This window comes from Emys orbicularis, chromosome 8 (assembly GCF_028017835.1).
Source record: "Emys orbicularis isolate rEmyOrb1 chromosome 8, rEmyOrb1.hap1, whole genome shotgun sequence".
NCBI classification, from domain to species: Eukaryota; Metazoa; Chordata; order Testudines; family Emydidae; genus Emys; species Emys orbicularis.
In genome coordinates this window covers 56,636,619-56,659,040 of record NC_088690.1, presented here as the reverse complement: position 1 = coordinate 56,659,040, position 22,422 = coordinate 56,636,619, and the positions used below count along the sequence as shown (strand labels likewise).

General features: G+C 42.3%; 1 protein-coding gene across 1 annotated transcript in view; it reads left to right on the top strand.

The window, feature by feature from the left end:
* Positions 1–22,422, top strand: part of DHX9 (DExH-box helicase 9) — a 42,662-nt gene that overhangs the window by 19,453 nt on the left and 787 nt on the right. The window contains exons 13-27 of the mRNA XM_065409092.1: positions 1,242–1,383; positions 2,232–2,314; positions 4,858–5,014; positions 5,655–5,755; positions 7,634–7,847; positions 8,111–8,205; positions 8,373–8,446; positions 9,231–9,383; positions 12,134–12,294; positions 13,843–13,954; positions 14,676–14,837; positions 15,013–15,140; positions 17,032–17,261; positions 18,603–18,718; positions 19,674–19,874. Coding sequence (XP_065265164.1) covers positions 1,242–1,383; positions 2,232–2,314; positions 4,858–5,014; positions 5,655–5,755; positions 7,634–7,847; positions 8,111–8,205; positions 8,373–8,446; positions 9,231–9,383; positions 12,134–12,294; positions 13,843–13,954; positions 14,676–14,837; positions 15,013–15,140; positions 17,032–17,261; positions 18,603–18,718; positions 19,674–19,874 — 2,129 coding nt within the window. The remainder of the gene's footprint in view (positions 1–1,241; positions 1,384–2,231; positions 2,315–4,857; positions 5,015–5,654; positions 5,756–7,633; positions 7,848–8,110; positions 8,206–8,372; positions 8,447–9,230; positions 9,384–12,133; positions 12,295–13,842; positions 13,955–14,675; positions 14,838–15,012; positions 15,141–17,031; positions 17,262–18,602; positions 18,719–19,673; positions 19,875–22,422) is intronic.

The window sequence follows — 22,422 nt, the reverse complement described above, 5'->3', positions numbered from 1 at the left end:
TTAGGTTTCATGGTGGATTACGATAAAATATCCTTCTGGACATGCTATTAAATCTGAATGTAATTAAAACCATTCACGAAGGCTGGAGAAACTAAATCACATTCTAGACAGTTGTGAAAACATCTGCGATACTGATTACACTAAATTCATTACTCCCTATGCATGTGTCTGTGTAATGATGATTCATGTTGCAGTGGGCATCTGATAAGACTTGATAAAATAATCTTTGTGGACAGCATCAGAAAACTCTGCACTTGCATATACAGTGCAGTCCTTTCTGATACTTAGTAATGGAATATCCTAGTTCAGGGATCGGCAACCTTTGGCACGCGGCTTGCCAGGGCAAGTACCCTGGCGGGCCGGGCTGGTTTGTTTACCTGCCGCGTCTGCAGATTCGGCCGATCGCTGCTTCCACTGGCCGCGGTTCATCGCTCCAGGCCAATGGGGGCTGTGGGAAGCGGTGCGGGCCCAGGGATGTGCTGGCCACCACTTCCTGCCGCCCCCATTGGCCTAGGATGGCGAACCGCAGCCACTGGGAGCAGCGATCAGCCGAACCTGCGGACGCGGCAGGTAAACAAACCAGCCCTGCCCGTCAGGGTGCTTACCCTGGTGAGCCGTGTGCCAAAGGTTGCCGATCCCTGTCCTAGTTGATAGGTGGGGCAGGTCAGACCTATTGGTTATCTGAAGGAATGGGATCCAGCAGATAAGGGATATGGGGGCCTATGGAAATCAGCTGGCATATGCAAGATGAACCATTTTTTAAGGAAAACACTGAGCTTGCACCTTTCTGGTGATCTGGTTTCCTCCATCATTCCCAGCTTCAGTAGTTTGCTTCTTGCAGTGTCTGCATTGTGATACTGTCCATTAGAAGCAGCTACTGACTTGCATCCTAGCTTCTATTTATTCACATTGTGCAGCAGGATCTGCTTAAGATAAAAATGTTTTGAGGTGCACTGGCAGAGCTGTGTAGAACTTTCATATTACCTGCCCAAACTATACATGGCTCAAGCCAGTGCTGTTAGTAACGTACTTTCATGAGTATTTTAAGAGTTTGGATTGTAGTTCTCATCTTTTTTGGGTGCTCACCAATGAGATTTGTCTTTAAATAACTATCCTCAACATTAAAGTTTGGGGAGAGGCACAGCTAACTTCCCCAGTCTCTCTCTACTTGTAGGTCTGTGAAATAGGTAAGTTTGCACAGTTTCATCTTTACAATGTGCAAAAAATGTTTCACCTCTCAGCCCAGGAGGATCAGTGCAGTTTCCGTGGCAGAGCGTGTGTCGTATGAGAGAGGAGAAGAACCTGGGCAAAGCTGTGGATACAGTGTACGATTTGAATCTGTACTTCCCCGCCCCCATGCCAGTGTGATGTTCTGCACTGTAGGTCTGTATTGCTTTGTTACCCAACCAGCCTAATATCTGAGTAACAGCTTAGATGCCTGGCACTAGTGCAGGGGTAGGCAACCTATGGCACGTGTGCCAAAGGCGGCACGCGAGCTGATTTTCAGTGGCACTCACACTGCCCGGGTCCTGGCCACCAGTCCAGGGGGCTCTGCATTTTAATTTAATTTTAAATGAAGCTTCTTAAATATTTTAAAAACCTTATTTACTTTACATATAACAATAGTTTAGTTATATATTATAGACTTATAGAAAGAGACCTTCTAAAAACGTTAAAATGTATTACTGGCATGTGAAACCTTAAATTAGAGTGAATAAATGAAGACTCGGCACACCACTTCTGAAAGATGCCTACCCCTGCACTAGTGGCACTGATGACAGTGAGAAAACAGCCCTTGTTTTCAGGGAGAATCTGAATGAAAATCGCAAGTTTTGTTCACCTGCTCAGCAAACTTTTCTCTAATTACGGAAAGGGAAATGTGCCAGTTTAGTTTGGTCATTGGGCTCATTAGAGGTTTGAGAATGAATACAGATCAGATACCATATCCACAATATTCCCTCTAAGTGAGATGAGGAGTAGCCACCTGAAGCTTAGGATGGGGAGGTGGTCTCTCTAGTCTCAACACTTGGGCCCCCTCCCCTCATTACATACAGGTGTAAATGTGGGGTTTAGACAAAGGGTTTCAAAATGTGCACAGTTCTTGTTGTAAACTGTTGTTGGCAACTCTCATAAGAGCATAACGGAGGCTTTGTTATAAATGTTTGAACTGCTGTGATCCATGTCAACATTCAGCTGTTACTATCCCCATTAATGTGAATTCCTTTCTTAAGGTGTCCTCCTAAGAAAACTGGAGGCTGGGATCCGTGGAATTAGTCACGTTATTGTGGATGAGATCCATGAGAGAGACATTAATGTGAGTTACTGAGTTGGAGGTCTGGATTGCTTTACCTGTTTACCAGGTCTTTTGTGTTTGCTTACTGTTTACTCTGTATGCTGTGTATGTGTTCCTGTCTTATGTGAAAGGGAATTGTGCATTTTACTAAATTGTATGGATCTGAGTCTTCTGTAATTGTTCTCAGTTGTAGTACTGGTTGAAATACTTCTGAGATGTTTCCAGCTGAAGATCAAGGCTTCACAGCTGCTTCTTACGTCCCTTTATAGGTCTTAGTAGGACTCTCTCCTACACTTTTGGCTTTCTCTAGCAAATAGAGCACTACAGTGCAAGTACTCTTTGTACAAAGTGGTTTGGTCCTGAAGATAAGAGTGAAAATTGGATAGACTGAAATGTTGTTGTCCTTCCCTTCCATTTTCTTATCTACAGTAATATACCACTTAATATGCTAGTACTTAAGCCACAATCATCAAGTTGACAAATACAATGCAGTAGTTCATCTTTAGTACAAAAATCTGCAACAAATTGAAAACTTGAAAGCACTGCAAAATGAGCAACATTTAATATAAAAGTGGGGATATTGTGCTGAATTTATTCACAATTAATTAAAAACTCTTTTTTTTAATCTACCTGAATCTACCTTGGTTTTCATAAGAATGGCCATACTGGGTTGGACCAGTGGTCCAGCTAGCCTATTTATCCTATCTTCTGATAGTGGCTGGTGCCAGATGCTTCAGAAGGAGTGAACAGAACAGGGCAGTTTATCGAGTGATCCATCCCCTGTCATCCAGTCCCAGGGTCCCTTACCATCTTAGGTCTATCAGTGAGTTATTAGCCACCCTCAAGGAACTTATCTATTTTTTTTTTGAACTCTGTTATAATTTTGGCTTTCACAACATCCCCTGGCAATGAGTTCTACAGGTTGACTCTGCATTGTGTGAACATGTCTTCCTTTTGTTTGTTTTGAACCTGCTGCCTATTAATTTCATAGGGTGAACCCTAGTTCTTATGTGAAGGGTAAATAACACTTCCTTATTCATTCTCCACAGCAGTCATGATTTTATCATATCAACCCTTAATTATCTTTTTCTAAGATGAGTAGTCCCAGTCCTTTTCATCTCTCCTCGTGTGAAAGCTGTTCCATATTCCTGATCATTTTTGTTGCCCTTCTCTGTACTTTTTACAATTCTAATATAGCTTTTTTTTTTTTTTTTCTTTTGAGATGGGGCAACCAGAATTGTATGCATTATTCAAGGAGTGGGTATACCATGGATTTATAAAGTAGCATCATGATTATTTTCTCTCATTATCTATCCCTTTCCTAATGGTTCCTAATGTTTGTTCCTTTCTGTTTTCCTCAGTAAGATTTGATTTCCAATTTTTAAAGGATGTCTTTTTGTCTCTAAACATCTCTATTACTCTGTTTAACCATGGTGGTGTTTTTTAGTCCTCGTGCTGTTTTTTTATTTGGGGTATACATACAGTTTAAGCCTTTGTGGTGTTTCCATGCAACTTGCAGGCATTTCAGTCTTGACTGTTCCTTTTAATTTCCATTTAACTAGCCTCTTCATTTTTGTGTCATTCCCCTTTCTTTGGAATTTCTTTTTCTCTCTCCTCCCTCCCTCTTCCCCCCCCCCCCCCCAAAAAAAGGGGATGTTAAATTTAATTACATTATGGTTTCTGTTACTGAGCTGTTCATCTATATTCGTTCTTGGACCAGATCCCACACATCACTTATGATTAAATCAAGGATTGGCTCTGCCCTTATGGGTTCCAGGACTAGGTGCTCCAAGAAGCAGTCATTAATGGTATCTTTCAGCTTGCCATACCAGAAAGCTGAATCTTATCACATGATTAAAGTTCAGTTTGTCAAAGTTAGGTTCCTCATTTGTACTATGAATCCTCCTATGAGGAAATGTACGTGCGTTTGTGGCATCCAGACTGGATGAGATGCACCTTTCCCTCTTCTAATAGGAGAGATGCTATTAAGGGCATGTACTGTATTGAGTAGTTAGATTTTTGTACAGAATTGGTGTTTTTTAAACTAAGAGGTGGTCTGAATGCAGGGAAAGCTAAACAGATAAGCCAGACTTAAACCGATAAATGTTTTCATAGTATAGATCAGCACTTCATAGTGCCTCATCAATTACCTCCCTTCTCATTTACAGTTGTAGAACGTCCTGTGTGTAGAACTACAGCAATTGTTCAGTTGTATTTTTTTAATGTGGACTGGAAACTAGAACCGCAAAGGGTTCTTTGGTGCTAACTTGTTGACATGGAAGTCAAAACCGCGTTAAGGAGGCACTCTAGAAGCAACTGAGACACTAGTCTAATCTGGTAGGGGGAAAATGAGCATAGGGAGTTGATAACTAGGTGCTTAATTCTCCAATATGCTAGCTGTTTTTCAGAAGTTAGTTTAGTTTGAAAGGTTCTTAGTAGAAGTGCTGTTCATGTGAATAGGCGATTACATAGTTGCTTATCTATTGTTAGGGTTCCTGGAGAAATGAAAATGTTTCTGGCAGCCTTGGCTAGTTGGTTAACACTCCTGTTTTCTCTATATACAGACTGACTTCCTCATGGTGGTGCTGAGAGACGTAGTTGAGGCATATCCTGAAATCAGAGTTATCCTTATGTCTGCCACTATTGATACCAGCATGTTCTGTGAATACTTCTTCAATTGCCCCATCATTGAGGTCTATGGTAGAACCTTCCCAGTTGAAGGTAAAACACTGGCTGAGTATGTATTTTGAGTAGTTGCTTTTATTCATTCTCTTTTCAGTCTTGCACAGAGTAGAGGGGACAAAAGCTTAAACAGGTCACATGAATCACAGCGTATCCTGAGATCTGGTCTATACCCTATGTCGGCAAAGAAGTCAGAGAACATTAACTGCTACAGAGTGAAATTTTTCTGTTTCTCTTAGAGGGTTAAATAGTGATAGTGATTTAACAATGAGTTGCTTCTACATAATGCATACATCTATTGTCTTGAATAAACCAGCCTAAATGATCCAGTATAAAAACGGCTGTGGAAAATACACAGGAAGAGCCTGAATGGACAGGCTGGCTGGTTAGAGGTGAGGAACAATGGTGGGAGAGTGTGGGGAAGCTTGTAGTGCCATTGCCCATACTGTACTTATTCTTTGTATAAATTGAGGAGTTTGGTTTCCAAGGCTGTCAGTCAAGCACTCATCTCCAGCACTAGCTTCAAACTCTGAGTCCTCATCCTGCTCTTTCGAAACTTTATGGCTATCTTTAGGAAGGGCCTGTGTAGAGCTATGGTTAGAATATGTCCCTCTAGTGAAGCTTATGTGACTGGTTGATGGGCATCCTCTATACTAACTTGATGGATCTGTCCCTGCAGAGTATTTTCTGGAAGACTGTATTCAGATGACTCAGTTTGTTCCTCCATTAAAGGATAAGAAGAGGAAAGACAAAGATGAAGAAGGTGGTGAAGATGACGATGTATGTTGGGCTTGTTTATATATGTAAATTAAACAACGTAATGCATGCATTGCTGTACTCCTTTCTTACTTGGACATCAATGAGGCATTTGTCCTGTTAGGGACAGAACACAATTTAACCAAGTTAAATTATAGTACTGTATAGTAAAATTTTTCAGATTCTCTTTGAGGGTTAAATATTTGCAGTGTTTCAGAAAAGTATTGTTCCTACATTATTATACAAAGACTAATGGGTGAGCAAGAGTAACTAATCAGGGGACAGAGGTAGTGGTCAGACGGCAGAACAATGGTATAAAATGAATTCCTATATAATTCACTGGCTGTGTTTTAATGACTGCAACATTGTTGCACTAAAACGCTTTCAGAAACCTTGTAACTATTGAAATAGTATGTGGGATTGCTGTTGATATATTTAACTGAATTTTCTGAATGCTCCTCTAATTGATGTACAGTAAAAGCTGTTTTATACAGCACTTCAACTGTAAAGCTCTATAAACCGGCATTTCTGATCTTCATTGAAAGTCCGGTTTATAGTCCAGTTGGTGTGTGGCTGGCAGGGGGTTGGGGTGCGGCGCGCAGACTCTGAGAGGGAGTTTGGGTGCAGGTGGGGTGCAGGGTGCCGGATCTGGGGGGCGCTCACCTTGGGTGGCTCCCTGGAAGCAGCGACCTGTCCCAGCTGCTCCTGGTTCCTGGCCAATGGGAGCTGCGGAGCCAGCGCTTGGGGCGGGGGCAGCGCGCAGAGCTGCCTCCCACACCTCCGCCTAGAAATAGCCAGGACAGATTACTGCTTGTGGGGAGCCGCCAGAGGTGAGCACCCCCCAGATCTGGCCCATCCGGCCCCCTCCTGCACCCAAACTCCCTCCCCCTTAGTTAACCGGCTTTTTTCATTTACTGGCACCCCCCATTCCTCCAACATGCTGGATAAAACAGCTTTTATTGTATTTATTTACCTTATAAAGTTCCAGTCCCATTTTGTCACGTCACCTGTGTTTTAAAAAATTGAACTGATTTGTGGATTCAAGCTTACTTCTTTTACTGCAGTAGATATTGCCAGCAACTATGCCTACCAAGAATTTGTATTCCTTACATGGCTGTAGGTGATGGTATCTTCTGTAAAAAGATACAGTCCTGAATCTTGTAATGACTAAGATCATTTAACTAGGGCCCTACCAAATTCACGGTCCATTTTGGTCAATTTCACGGTCATAGGATTTTAAAAATAAATTTCATGATTTCAGCTATTTAAATCTGAAAATTCACTTTGTTGTAATTGTAGGGGTCCTGACCCAAAGGAGTTGTGGAGGGGTTGCAAGGTTATGGGGGGGGGGGTACTCTATATAGTTCCTAATTTTCCCCAGCTGGCACTGTAGGTCTGTCTTATAGCAACAGAGGAGAGATCAACACCTCAGCAGGAAAAACTTAGTTGTAAAATCACAAAAAAAATCGTTAGAGGGTTTGCGCACAGGTGTAGAACCTGTACTTCTTACTCCTTTTTTAACTTGATTGCAAATTGACCATTTCTCCTTAAAAGAAACCATTTTTGTTTTCAAACCTACATATTGGTATTTCCTTAAAGAAAAGCAGTTTGATGCTATAATTATGGCTCCATTTGTTCTAATGGAGACTTAATTGGTTTGATAGTTTCCTACTCTTAAATTATAATTTTACTGGTTTGTAATTCTGAAAAGAGAATATGTATAGAAAAAAGCTGGGGAACAAGGCCAGGCCAACTTGTCCTGTGAGCCAGGACTGAGCCTAGGACAGTGTTTCCCATCCATCCATCCATCCCATTCATCTATCTGGTTTGCGTGGCCCTCATCCCCATAGTATCAGAGTGCCATCTGGTTAAAGGGTTTTTGTTTGTTCTCTACATCTGCAGGCCAACTGTAATCTTATATGTAGTGATGAATATGGTCCAGAAACAAAACGTTGTATGGCCCAGTTGAACGAGAAGGAAACTCCCTTTGAGCTCATTGAGGCCTTGCTAAAGTACATCGAGACCCTGAATGTTCCAGGAGCTGTGCTTGTCTTCTTGCCTGGCTGGAACCTGATATACACCATGCAAAAGCATCTGGAAATGAATCCACATTTTGGTACAAACAGCATTTGGTTATTTTCTACTCTGTGTCCTTCCCTCAGAACAGTTACTGGATGAATGTAAAGATGACTTGACTGAAGGAGTTGGTCCTTGTGTGTGTGTCTATATAGGATGAGAGCTGGGTTTGAGTAGATGGATGAGAGAAAGTGGAAGGAAGGTGTTTAGGTATGAAGCAGTGGATGGATAAGAGAGAGTTGAACTTTAATGTCTGATATATAACAGTTATAGTTGTTTAACCTCCCGGTGTTCATATTGTAGGAAGCCACCGCTATAGAATTCTGCCCCTGCATTCACAAATTCCTCGAGACGAACAGCGCAGAGTGTTTGATCCAGTGCCTTCTGGAGTGACCAAGGTGTGAAACTATGTCACCTACACAGAGACAGAGTGTAGTATCGTTGCTCTCTCCTGTACTTTTGAGAGGAGTTTTTTAATGCTGGCATTCTACATGTTACCTTACAGACCGTCCTTGGCTCCTTGTTACAATACATATATTCTAATACAATTTTCCTGTTTTCATAGGTGATTTTATCCACCAACATTGCTGAGACTAGCATTACCATCAATGATGTTGTCTACGTTATAGACTCTTGCAAGTGAGTTCCCGATCCAGATCTCTATTTTACACAATGTATTCTTTGTTGGAATGCCAAGTAGTTTTTGCGAACATGCAGTACTTCCTTGTATTGCTGTAGCCCCAAGACTGAGTTTGGAGACCTAATCTGCAGTGGTTGTGTGCTTCCCCAAGCAATCTACACAGTTAACCATATTGGCGTATCTGTAAATTGTCCTTGGTCAATTGAATACCATGCTAATGGTATTTATATGGGTGTCAGTGGGATTCCTGTATGCTGTTTTCCAAATGGATGATTTCATACTACAGACCTTGGTGTCCCTAGCCTCTGTTTGTCAGCGGGTGGAGATGGATGGCAGGAGAGAGATCACTTGATCATTACCTGTTAGGTTCACTCCCTCTGTGACACCTGGCATTGGTCACTGTCGGTAGACAGGATACTAGGCTGGTTGGACCTTTGGTCTGACCCAGAATGGCCATTCTTATGTTTAAACTCTCATTGTATGGTTGCTGGGGGAATATTAAGCCTTCCTATATTAGTCTGTTATGCACTCTGACTTGCTGTATGCACTTTGAGCATGTTATAGTCATGAATCACTAATTGCATTAGAGCTTTGAGCTGAGATTTAAACTTTTGGGAGAAGTCCAGGAAATACGGGTTCTGATGCAGTGAGTGGGGGCACTATTCTTTAAGCAGAAAGACTAGCACAGTTAACTTTTTTTATTCCAGTTTTGCTGCATTAAATGATACAGTGCAGACCTGCTTTGGCAATATTTGCTCTTCATTGTTTTTACTACTTTTACAGACAAAAGGTGAAGCTGTTCACTGCTCACAACAATATGACAAACTATGCCACAGTCTGGGCATCAAAAACTAACCTTGAGCAACGGAAAGGGCGAGCTGGCCGAGTGCGGGCTGGATTCTGTTTCCATCTGTGCAGCAGAGCTCGCTTTGAAAGGTGAGGCTGTGCCTCTTCTTCTGGGACAAAGGGACATTTGGGAGCACTCCATAAATTACAGAGCATGCAGTTGTGACCTACTTCAAACCAAGCAGAGGAAGCAGATTAATGCAAAATCATGGGGATAAGATTGCCGTGAACTGTTGCATTTCCTCAGACACAGAATTTAGTTCCCGCTCTAGAATCTGTGGGTCCCCTTAGAAAACTGCCATGGAAAGCAGGGAAATTGTTTGAGATGTGACTTCAGGAGCAGTCCCCACTTGACTGGACAAGTATGGCCCAGCAGCCTGATGGAGTAACTGGGAAGAAGGAGCCCCATGCTTCACCCAGTGAGACACTGTTGAGGCCCAAGGTATTGAGAAGAAAAGAAAAGGGATTCTAGAATGAGCTGCCACAAAAGACACCTGGATCCTACCAACCAAAAAGTGCATGCTTGTGTAGAGAGATGCTGGGATCCTACTCCTCTCCTAGAGAGGACAGCAGGTGTGGAAGGTGGTGAGAACCAGGTGAGGGGGAAAGATCTCGGAGGAGAGGAGGCAGGTAGACAGATGTTCTTCCTTTTTCCCAACTCCCTGGCCAGAAGCTGCTAACACCTCTTTTTGCTGCCAAAATGTTGTTTTTCTCCCACTTCCATCTGCTCTAACATTCCCAAACTGCTGAAACCTGACCCCTTCTCATTCCTATCTGCCAAACCTTTCCCCAAAGACACAGCCATGTAACCCTCACTGCCCAGCTGCAGGGGCTTACACAGCTGTCAGATTCTACTATATTTCACCCACTACCCTGCAAAACATCACCGTACACCCATTCCCCTGGACAACAGCTGCAGGATAGCTGTATGTTTACAGTGATTGATGTTAAGAAATCTCAGTTTCTGAAGCAGCATGTAATAAAAACATTCCTAAAATCTTTGTTGAATTAAACATTTAAACACATGATAGTATAATGTGATCATCTTAATTCATTATGAACTTCTGACAGCAAACTAGTTGCATGCTGTTAAAGAAATCATGGGGTCTTGTCAGAATTTAAGTTCAGCTTACCACAGAGAACATGGAACCCCAGGAATTACTGTGCTTAAACAGACAAATTGTAAACAGGAGATTGAGTCGTGTATTTCCAATGGGGTCCCACAGGGTTTGGTTCTTGATCCTACACTATTTAACATTTTTTTGTGTGTCAGTGATCTGGAAGAAAATATAACAACTGATAGTCTGTGGATGACACAGATTGAGGGAATGATAAAGAATGAAGAGAACAGGCCATTGATAGAATGAACAGGATTGCATGGTAAACAGGGTGCAAGCAATCAGTTTTAATAGGCTAAATGTAGACATCTGAGAACAAAGAATGTAGGCCATACTTACAGATTGGGGAACTGTAGCCACCATGATCTCTCTCTCAAAAAACCCCAAAACCTCCTGCTTCCCAGGATAATGAGGAGAACATGAGCTCCCAGTGCAGTGCTGTGGCTGAAAAGGCTAATGCCATCCTTGCCTGAATTGGAATCTCTATTAGAAGCAGAGGTTATTTTAGCTCTTTATTTGGCACTGGTGCAACTGCTGCTGGAATACTCTGTACGGTTCTGATGTCATTTTATGAAGAAAGTTGATAAATTGGAGAGGGTTTAGAGAAGAGCCACAAGAATGATTAAAGGATTAGAAAACATGTTTTATCATGATAGACTCAAGGCGCTCAATGTGAGATTAACAAAGAAAAAGTTTAAGGGGTGACCTAATTGTATAAGTACCTGCATGGGGAACAAATATTGAATGGACTCTTCACTCTAGCAGAGAAAGGTATAACATGAGCCAGTTGAAAATAAGACATAAATTTTTTACCATGGGAGTAATTAACCCTTGGAACAATTTACCAAACGTTGTGATGGATCCTCCCATCACTGGCAGTTTTAAAATCAAGATTGGATGTTTCTCTAAATTATATGCATGAGGAATTATTTTGGGAAATTCTATGGCCTGTGTTGTACAGGAGATAGGACTAGATGATTACAATGATCTCTTCTGGCCTTGGAATCTCTGAAAGCCTAGCTTCATGCAGCGTAGAAGGAGAAAGACAGTTTGAACTGTGGAAGCAAGGGTAAGAAGTAGAAATGGATGGGACCATGTTCACTTGGGAGGCATGTTTATCCCAAACATCACATAGGATACTAACTGTTCAAAAACTCAATCATTTCTAGGGGTTAACACTTGAACTGTGGTCCTCAAGGCAAAGAGACTGAAGGCACTGTGTTAGGGAGAAAGGGGCCCAAGAGCTCCATCCCCACCACACCTCCATGCTTCTAGAAATAAATACTTGGCCTGTTTCCAGTAAGAGCACTCCTCCTTGTTGTTAACCCAACTGAACCAGGGACCAGCAGATGGTGTTGGGAGTGGAGGTGACAAAGTAGCCAGCATGGAAACTGGAAACAGGGTAGTGGTAATAGGCAGCCTGGAAGTAATTGACCTGCCTGAGGAATGGAAGATCTGTTCTAGCATTCAGGTTTGGTTGTGGAAAGGCAAGGAGATGAGAGAGAGGGTTCCAGTTGGAAGGAAAATGGGAATTTCTGAAGATAAGTACTGTTAATCAGTGCAGGTTGCAGGACGTCACTGAGGGTGGATTGATGAGGTAACTTGGTGAATGTATTCATGTAGGAAGGCTAGGTTGCACTTGATGGGATGATCTGTATTGGGGATCGGGAATGCATATGTCTAGAAGGTTGACTTGTTTTGTTCTCCCCTCACTGTTTTCAGGCTTGAAACTCACATGACACCTGAAATGTTCAGAACACCACTGCATGAAATTGCTTTGAGCATCAAACTTCTGCGACTGGGAGGGATTGGACAATTCTTGGCCAAAGCGATAGAACCACCACCTTTGGATGCAGTGATTGAAGCAGAGCACACACTCAGAGGTACTCCTGTTGGGCCACAAGGTTCTTTGTTAGCAAACCCAGAGATGTGACATTTACAGCTTTGAATGATTGAGGGTCTCAAGGTCAGTTGTAAGTAGCTTTGACATTTATATTGCTAGATAGACATTTATATTTCTAGGTTTTCTTTGGCTGGAACAACCTGATGTCTGAAGACCTCCTTTGTGGCTCTGGAATGCATTTTCTGGGTAGCAGTGAGTTTCTGAAACTGGAGCAGTACTTAGAAGAACACAAATGTTCCTCTATTTGACTTCCTAGCTTCAGGCTTGTTTTGTTACGTTTTATGAGGATCTTGTGAAGCTGGCTACTACTGTATCTTCAGCTGTGAGACTCATATATATGAGATGCAACTGAGTCCACTGCATTAAAGCATTTGGGAGACTGGTTCAAAAGAAGTCTGATCTAGGCTGATGGATTGTGTTATAATTATTTTGCACTTCTATACTGCCTGGTCACCCAGTTTTGTGAGATCCCTTTGTAACTCATTGCAGCTTTGGATTTAACTATCTTGAGTACCATAGTCTCAAATTTTGCCACCTGACTGTTCACGCCCCTTTCCAGATCACTTATGAATATGTTGAACAGCACAGGTGGTCAATACAGATCCTTAGGTAGCCCCCACTATTTACCTCTCTCCATTGTGAAAACTGACTATATATTTCTACCCTTTGTTTCCTATCTTTTAACAAGTTATTGATCCGTGAGAGGACCCTTCCTCTTATCCCATGACTGCTTAGTTTACTTAAGAGCCTTTGGTGAGGGACCTTGTCAAGGGCTTTCTGAAAGTCCAAATAGGCTATTTTGACTGGATCTCCCTTGTCTTCAGGCTTTTTGATACCCTCAAGGAATTCTGATTATTGAGGCATGATTTCCCTTTACAAAAGCTGTGTTGACTCTTCCCCAACATAATGTGTTTATCTGTGTCCAGTCGTTCTGTCCTTTCCTATAGTTTCAACTAATTTTCTTGTTACTGAAGTTAGGCTTACTGGCCTATAATTGCCAGATCGCCTCTGGAGCCCTTTTTTGAAAATTGGTGTTACAGTAGTTACTTTCCAGTTGTCTGGTTACAGAGGCTGCTTTAAGCAAAGGTTGTATATCACAGTTAGTAGTTCTGCAATTTCATATGAGTTCCTTCAGAACACTTGGGTGAACTCCATTGTTTAAGTTCTTAAACTTCTCAATCTCTCATCCAAGGGCTAATTAAATCTTTGGTTTGACTTTGGGCTTGTCTACACTGGCAATTTACAGTGCTGCAAAAAACACCCCCCTGAGCGCAGCAAGTTTCAGTGCTGTAAAGCACCAGTGTAGCCAGTGCACCAGCACTAGTAGCCACGCTCCCAGCGCTGGTAGCTACGCCCCTCGTGGAGGTGGGTTTTTTTAGAGCGCTGGGAGCTCTCTCCCAGCACTCTGCTATGACCACACAAGCCACGTTAAAGCACTGCCATGGCATCGCTTTAGCGTTGTCAGTGTAGACTAGCCTTAGGCAACTGCCAGAACCATCTTTGCTGATCAGTTAATCGCTTGTTTCAGAGCTGGATGCCCTGGACTCTAATGATGAGTTGACACCTCTTGGGAGAATCCTTGCTAAACTCCCCATTGAACCTCGTCTGGGCAAGATGATGATAATGGGCTGCATTTTCTAGTAAGTTCCTCAGTATCAGTGATGATTCTTGGCTGTCTTGCCCTGTGTTCTTGAATCTTCAGGCATCCAATAATGTCAAAAAAAAGATGCACCCAGATGGGCCGTGAATGGCACTGTGGGTGGTGGCGTGGAGGGGAAGGGGAGGAAACTGAATATTCATGAGATTAGGAGACAAATAACATCACTGAGTGTAGGGAGCCAAATATTCATGAGCTAGGGAGGAAATAAATGGCACCAGTAGAGACTGAATATTTATGAAGTGGGGGAATGGGACACTGAACACTTGTAAGATCGGAGTGAACTGTGGTTGGGGAGATGTGAACAGTTAGCATTTGAGAGGCGAGGTGAAAAGAACCACGGGACTGAATATTCATCAATAGAGGTATGCGGGCGTTGGTTTTAATCATGAGGGGTGGTGTTGGAGAACCCATTATCTGGAAGAGGGTGGTGAACAGGATTGTGAGAACAGATGGGGGAGGGGAAGAGGCATAATATTCATGAATGTGCTGTGAAATTCCAGCCACTGTCATTTGATCTAATTAATGTCTTTACCCTGGGAAGAGCTGCTGTAAAGAAGTCTCTCTAAGAATAAGTACTGAGGTAATGAGGCCCATGTCCTTAAGCAGGAAGTTTTTACTCATGTCAGTGGGCCTGTAACAGCTGTTGGCAACAAGTCTAGGAACAAACCCAGTCATAAATACTTCTATGGTTTTTGTTTCAGTGTAGGAGATGCTGTGTGTACCATCTCCGCTGCCACCTGCTTCCCTGAGCCTTTCATCAGTGAGGGTAAACGGCTGGGTTACGTCCATAGGAATTTTGCGGGGAACAGGTTTTCAGATCATGTAGCCTTGCTTTCAGTCTTCCAGGCCTGGGATGATGCAAGGTATGTTGGCTTAGCACAGAACTTGATGGAAGATTAAGGGTAATGGGTGAGCAACTATGTGACCTGACTAGATAGCCAAATGGCTGTGTTAGAGTTTCCGTTTGTGGCACTCATCCTTCTCTTGTACAGATCTTCTTGAGTCCAAGTGAGTCTGTCTTGACTGTTTCCTTTTTAGAATGGGCGGTGAAGATGCAGAAATAAGATTCTGTGAACACAAAAGGCTCAACATGGCTACACTCAGGATGACTTGGGAAGCCAAAGTCCAGCTTAAAGATATTCTTATCAATTCTGGCTTTCCGGAAGGTAATATTCCATGGAAGTAGTCATTTCAGTATTGTCCTCTTCAATCTTTGAGAGCTGAGGGATAGGTTTCCAACCTGTTGGCTGGCTAATAGCCCAATAATGGTGAATACACGGCATGTGGGCCCATGGTGAATTTGCCCCAGCACTGTTGTGCTGTTAAAGCAGCTTCCACCTGAGTGTTGTTGCATGCATTCTGCCTCTCCTAGCGGAAGAGCAATTTAAGGACTTGTCTACACTGTGCATTAGTGCGCATATTGGGACTACGTTAATGAGCACTAGGGAACTTAGTGTGTGCCAGCAGGGTCCATGCGGGCCAATCAGTGTGGAACACCCTAGTGCATACTAGAACTTACACCCCTCTAGTGTGGACTAATGCACAGTGTAAACAAGCCCTACAACTGCTTGTGAATTTAGCACTGCAGTGGTGGTAAATTATGGAGGGCAAGGTTATGAGGAATTTGACCTTTTAAGTGGTAGTTGTCTTTTCAGATCCATCTCCATGGTTTTGCTTCTCATACTTCTCTGCCTCTTACCTCTGCCATATATGCTCCATATTGCAGTGATATTCCTTCTAGATGAGAAGAGCTAGAGACTTCCCTTCCAAAATCACTTGGCATAGCTGTTGCATTATCCTAAGGGAATTACTCAGGGCATTACCTCCCCACAGGATCTGAACACTGCCTTTCCTGCTCTGTAGTTTTCTGGGCTTGTGCTCAGATCTTCACTACATAGCATGTTAGCTTAGAATTCTTTGTATTTGAGTTTTCATTTCCATTAAGCAGTGAGAATGTTACAATACATAGCAAAATCTCTCAGCTAGTCACCAATATAGGATTGAGCAAGACATGACTTAACACAGCCATGTGCAAATGGCAAGAAGTCAGATTTATTTTCAAATGGAGTCTATTCAGAGAGAAGACCAAATTTAAGGACGGTACCTATAAGTATCCAAATTAGGTTGAATTTATAGAGACGTTGTCAACTTGAAATCTAGTAAATTTTAGTGCCTTCTGCATAAAATTAATAGCAATGGCCAGGTCCCTAGTGGACTTTATGGGGTCCTTGCCTCTCACCCATTTTCAAGGTAAAAACTTTGATTGGGGTAGGGTTTGGGGCGGTTTACATTTATTTTGTTCTTGTAAGGTTGACTTTGTTTGAGGAGTATGCTTGGGTTGGGGTCTTTGGGTTAGGAGTCAATGCAGAGAGTTTCCATTCTTGTGGTGGAAGAAAAGCCCTTTTTTTGAAGAGGAAGGTTTTGCAGAGTTTCCTAAAGATGGGACAGGTTCTAGATTCGATAATCTCTGGAAGTTTTGTTCCATGTTAAAAAGTTGATGGGAATCCAAAGTGTTGCTCTCCCTTTCATTTTCTTAATATCCAATAGTCTTTCTCCCTCTGCTCTCAAGGATAAATGCTACAATAATTCTCTTTCTGGGCTAAATGACCCAACAACCCCCAACCTGGGACTCCAGGTTTGTTGTGACAAACAGTGACACTATTACAACATCCAACTTGACCTCTTTGGGAGGTCCTATGTCTCCAAAACAAATGAAGAAAAAAAAGATGTGATACAGCTACTCCTGGACAAGCTTTTATGTCCTTGTTCTTGAGTGTGTGGGAAGGGGAATGGCTTTAATTTGTAGTTTATTTTTCAGCTCTTTCCTCATTGAATACTAGAAAATGTGTGTTCAGTTTACTCATTACAAATACAATTATTTAATGTTGTTGTGATGCAGCATTAAAATGCCCTTTTCTAAGGGCAGAGATGTCTTGAGAACCAATGCCTAAATAAATAGTTGAGTCAGTAAATGTTCAGATCAAAGATCCTGAATAACTTAGTTGCACTGCACTATGCGAGATCTGGAAAGTAGCCTGTTTTCTGTTCTGTCAACAGAGTGTTTGATGACTCAGATATTTAACAACACTGGACCAGATAACAATCTAGATGTTGTGATCTCCCTGCTTGCTTTTGGAGTATACCCTAACGTCTGCTATCATAAGGAGAAGAGGAAAATTCTTACCACTGAGGGGCGCAATGCACTTATCCACAAGTCATCCGTCAACTGTCCTTTCAGCAGCCAGGACATGAAGTATCCATCTCCTTTCTTTGTTTTTGGTGAAAAGGTAAAGAGAACCGTGAAATACCTTCTTTGATAAGGTTACGAAACTTTATGCCCATTCTTCATTTCAAAAGGAGCCTCTCTGGCACTGTTCTATTTCTTTAATGAAAATGTTAGTGCTAGGTGAAACAGAGTGGATTGCAGCCCTGGAATCCTGTATTCCAAGGCTTTTCTGTTGTATGGCAAAAAAAACTGGAATTAGCCCTCTCCTCTTGCTGTTCCCTGCTCAAGGTCAGCTGATTCAGAATTCCATGTTCATTTATTTTATATTGTGCACAGTCCCCAAGTGTTCAGTGTGCTGCATATCTTTGTATTGACAAGTAACTGCTTTATAGAGTCAAGGGGCATGATGGAGGTTTAAGGAGCTGAACAGGGGACAGCTATGGCTTGTGGCACCCATGAAGGTGAGGGCAAGTAGCTTGTGTTTTGTTACCCAGAATGCATTTGAGTCTTTTGGTGCTGGGGAGGGGATTCCATCTCCTCTTCACTCCTGCGCAAAAAGGGGAGGGAGAGAGAATTATAAATTTGGGGGGCTGCAGGCATTAATTCCTTGCTCCCGTCACTCTAGCAACCCTGGATAACAGGCTGCCTCATTGGGGTGGAGTGCAATATCTGCCACAACAGCCAGCAGTGACTGATCTCTAACCGTAACTGGGCTTGCTAACACACCATTGAAATGAATGAGGCAGTTCATAGAGCCATTGTTTGTCTGTCTGCAGAGTTGGGCAGATGTCACTGAATTGGTTTATGCCAGATCCTATTTTGAAGGTATTCTCAACAAGTACCAAGTTCAGGTTTTTGTTTATATAAACAAAAGCCTAGGTTTTTAGCACAGTTATGCAGGAATTTAAAAATCTGCAATTGTGGGACAGTTGTATAATCACCAGGAATATATGGATCACTGACTATCCAAAGAACAGATTGCAAGCTTCCCCTAGAGTGCCCTACCAAAGTGCAGCATCCCAGATCTGTTGTATGGACTATCTTTAGGGTGAGAGGAGAGTTCCTTCTGATGCTGGGGCATTGTGCTGAGATTGACAAAACTTGAGGTGTTTTTTGTAAAGTGACACCTGTTCCTTAGGAACTGCATTGAGACCACAAAATTCATTTCACATGGACAAATGAACAGCTTTTAAATGGTAATGAATTTGTTTCAACCAACCAAAACTGGATTCACAGCATCTGTCCTGATCTGACGAGCTCGGTCTCTCAATGGATTAGTAATAAATACAATCTCCCAGGGATTATCCTGTTTGTAAAAAATTCTGTTAGTTTCCATGGCCAGTGGAAGAAAGAGCCGTCTTAGTTCTTGAAATGGGAAACCATGTTCCTCTTCTACCTGCAGATCCGAACACGAGCTATCTCTGCCAAAGGAATGACTTTGGTGAGCCCGCTGCAGCTGCTTCTGTTTGCCTCAAAGAAAGTCTTATCTGATGGAGAGATCATTCTGGTGGATGACTGGTATGAACTTCCTAGTTGATCATGGATAACTGTGAGGAGAAACAGCTGGTGACATAGCTATAAGTATGTTTAGTATGGGAAATGTAGGTCAGGCCGTGCAGTAACAGATGAATTTCATCAGAGTATTATCCTTGGTGTGTGTAAGGATGGGGGAACAGTTTATTTTGGCAGCTCCTGTTTTTTCTGTAGATTATGTTCCTAAATTGAAAACATGAGGCACTGGCTGGATTCCACAAAAGCTGCTTTCCCTGAGATCAGATCTGAATTAGAGGCAGTGTAGAATTTGGGTCACCGCCTCATAGACAAGCAGGAGGAAAGATAGCCTCATCGTTAAGACACAGGACTGGGTCAGGAGTGCTGGCTCTGCTACTGACTTCCTGTGACCTTTGGCAAGTAATTGGGAAACAGAGGTAAAAAGACAGTCTTTACAATGAGGTTAATGCCTACCCACTTCTCAGAGTTGAAGCTTAGTTCACTAACATTTGTCAAATTTGAGATTATGGGATAGTGCGTAGTTTTTGATGATATCTTTGTGTCCGTAACAGAGCCTTGAAGAGCTCCTGTATTTTTGAGCCTGCTTTTACGTTTTGGCATCTTTTATTCCCAGAGGGTAATGGAGTAGTAACTGGTAGTACCTGAAGCGTTCCCCAGGTCCGAAGAGCAGGGAGTCAAAAATGTAGCAGCTGTTCTAATTGGCTTCTGATTTCTCTCAGTGCTGGGGAATCTCTCATGTTGCCAATCATACTTTTTCGGTTCCAGATGGCGGCATTCCCCATTGTTAGGGTGTTATCCATACTCTTAACTTTGAAGTTCTAAGTGTTTTCTGTGGTGGTTGCCACTAGACACACTGAACACCTGCTCTGTGGAACATTGTTCTCTACAGCCTCTCTCCTGTAGGCTATGATGCTCTATATCTAGAGAGATCTTCATTTTGAAATCATTTTTCCTGCTCTAGGATTAAATTGCGGATGTCTCATGATGCAGCTGCCTGTGTCACTGCCCTACGTGCAGCAATGGAAGCTCTTGTTGTTGAAGTAACTAAAGATCCTGAAATCATTAGCCAGCTGGACCCAGTGAATGAGCGAATGCTGAATGTGATCCGCCAAATCTCCAGGCCTTCAGCGGCTGGCATCAACCTCATGGCGGGCAACACAAGGTTAGCGCCAATCTGTTCACGTATACAGCTGGATCCTTGGAGTAGGAAAACATTCCTTGTAACTTGGAAAGCCTAAACATTCCGAAGGCCAAAATGTGTCTGAACTCCTATGCCAGCAAAAACTCCTATTGTGGGATTTAGTTTGGAAGCAGGCTGCCTGATGTGGATAATGAGTGTTGAAGTTTTTATATACTAATATTTTCAGTGAATCATAATGTCTGAAAATCTTCCTAAGAAACTGTGCAAGCAGTGAAGTTGCAGGTTGATGGAGGATGACAAAAGGAGAGTAAAATGATGGCTCCTGTAGTTAAGAGTTAATGAGGTTTGGTGTGATTGGCTATCCTGTGATACAGCATGTACCAAGGATCTTCTGGATTTCACAAACGAATTGAGGGGGCTGCTCTACTCATGCATGATTTTTGAACTGTTTGGGAAATGCACACCATCACATACACAAAGTATACTGACTGTAATTCCTTCCCCAGGCCACGTATGTCACCCTCCCATTACTAGCAGAATTATAAAAAATGATGCATAGTAGTTTCAGGAAACTGAAATAACATAACCGTTAGGCCCTGAAGTAGAAATCTTTCAAAAACCTGGGAGAGTATGGTTAAACTATAGCAACTTGGTACGCACAGATGGTTACTCTGCAGAGAGTAACCGTTTCACTGGCCTGCAATAAACTTCACACCAGAAGACTGATCTTGGTATGAAGTGTTTGAACAAGTTAATTTCAATTTAACCCTACTGTCAAATTCAGAATATGGTACAGGTCTGTCGCATCTTACACTGGGGTTACGTTCCGCAGTCAACGCGTAAAGCGAAAATCGCATATCGTCAAAATTACATTGAGTGTAATGGCGGGCGGAATTGCCCGCACTACAGGTACAGTATTAAAATTGTTATTTTTCTTTTTTTTTTTGTTTTTGCCGACTGCGTAAAGCTGAAATCGCGCATGTTAAATGCGCGTAATATGTGACAGACCTGTAGTTGTAATCCAAGAGGCCATGGTACCCTGGTGTGTACATCATATGGCTTGAACATTCTGGCAGCTGTAGAGTTGATTTGGATTTGCAGTGGTGGGCATTAACTTGTCTACTGAATTTTACATACTCTGAGCATGTGTGATTTCCACCTACTCAAGGATATTTAGATTGCCTGCAATTTCATACCCTTCACATCAATTTGTGTTGCTCATTATACAAAACAGATTTAAGATGTAAAGATGACTTTTCCCAAATCTCTGGAGATATAGTAATGGTTGAACTGCAGGCAAGGAGAGAAATGTATTTGGTTGATAGTGTTTGACTTCTCCATTCTACCACAAATACTCTTCCTGAAGAGATCAGTGCATCATTTCTTGAGTGCTTGTCTAATCGTACTGTGTGATGCTAGGATTCGCCCTTGGTCCTAATGGCTGCCTAAGAGCAGAAAACACTACTCTAACATTAGTCAGATTCAGTGTGGGCAAAGCACACATCAGGGTTGGGATTTCTCTTGTAGAGTATGGGTGCTGAAGCTCCTCATCCAGTCTGTATAAAGAATAATAGAAATCAAAAGTTCTCCAGGCTCATAAACCACTATAAACTGTACCTGTGTTGCTCAGCACAGCAAACCATTAGACAGCAAGAACCACTTTTGCAGTTTTTACAAAAATATCTGAAAATAGTTGGTCTCAGTCCACACGAGTCTCACCACTTCTCATAATACAATACCTATTTGTGCTTTTCCATACCACTGGTAAACATGGCTGTGTATGGGGAAAGGGAGCTGTAGAGCTCTGTGATGTATACACATGAAAGTTCTAACAAAGAATCTTTTCTCTGCTTCAGTATCAGTCCTAGTACAGCTGCTGAAGGGCTGCATGGGGGGGGAGTTCCTGTTTCAGTATCCTTTCTGCTTTAAGGAACAGGCTGACTCTCTTTCCCCTCCACCCCACCCCTTCCCTAACTATGTCAAGCACATCCTATTTCCAGTCCGCTCTTCCTTCTCCTGCAGGCTGTTTCCCATTATTTTCTCAAATGCTGGGTGAATTTACAGGGCTAAATGTTAATGACTTCAGAGACTTTAATGTTCGTTATTCTGCTGTTATATAAGCAGAACAGAAACTGTGCTTTCTGTGTATCATTGGACCATTGTTAGCAGTAGCCTCAAACGGAAACGGCTGAACCACTTTGGTTGAAATTCAGCCTGAGGCAAGTGGCTGGCATGGAAAACTTCAGCCCCATAATGGGACTTTGGCAAAGTTATAAAACAATTGAAAACAGAGTCTTATAGTAGGACATGTCAGGCAGCCCTGCCTCTAATAACCTGTTTCATTCCTTATTTCTGATGTAAATAATTTAATAAAAGTGGGGGAGACTCAACTGTATGGAGTATAGGTAACTGATCAAAATGAGGGACCAACTTCTATTTTTTCTTAAACATACCTATGAGGGGCAAAATAGAGAGCCCAGCACTTCCCACATAAGCTGAAAACTGCCACCCCTACCTATGAGTGGTGATTTTTGACAAAGTCTACATCAGTGGACAATTTTATCTCCGC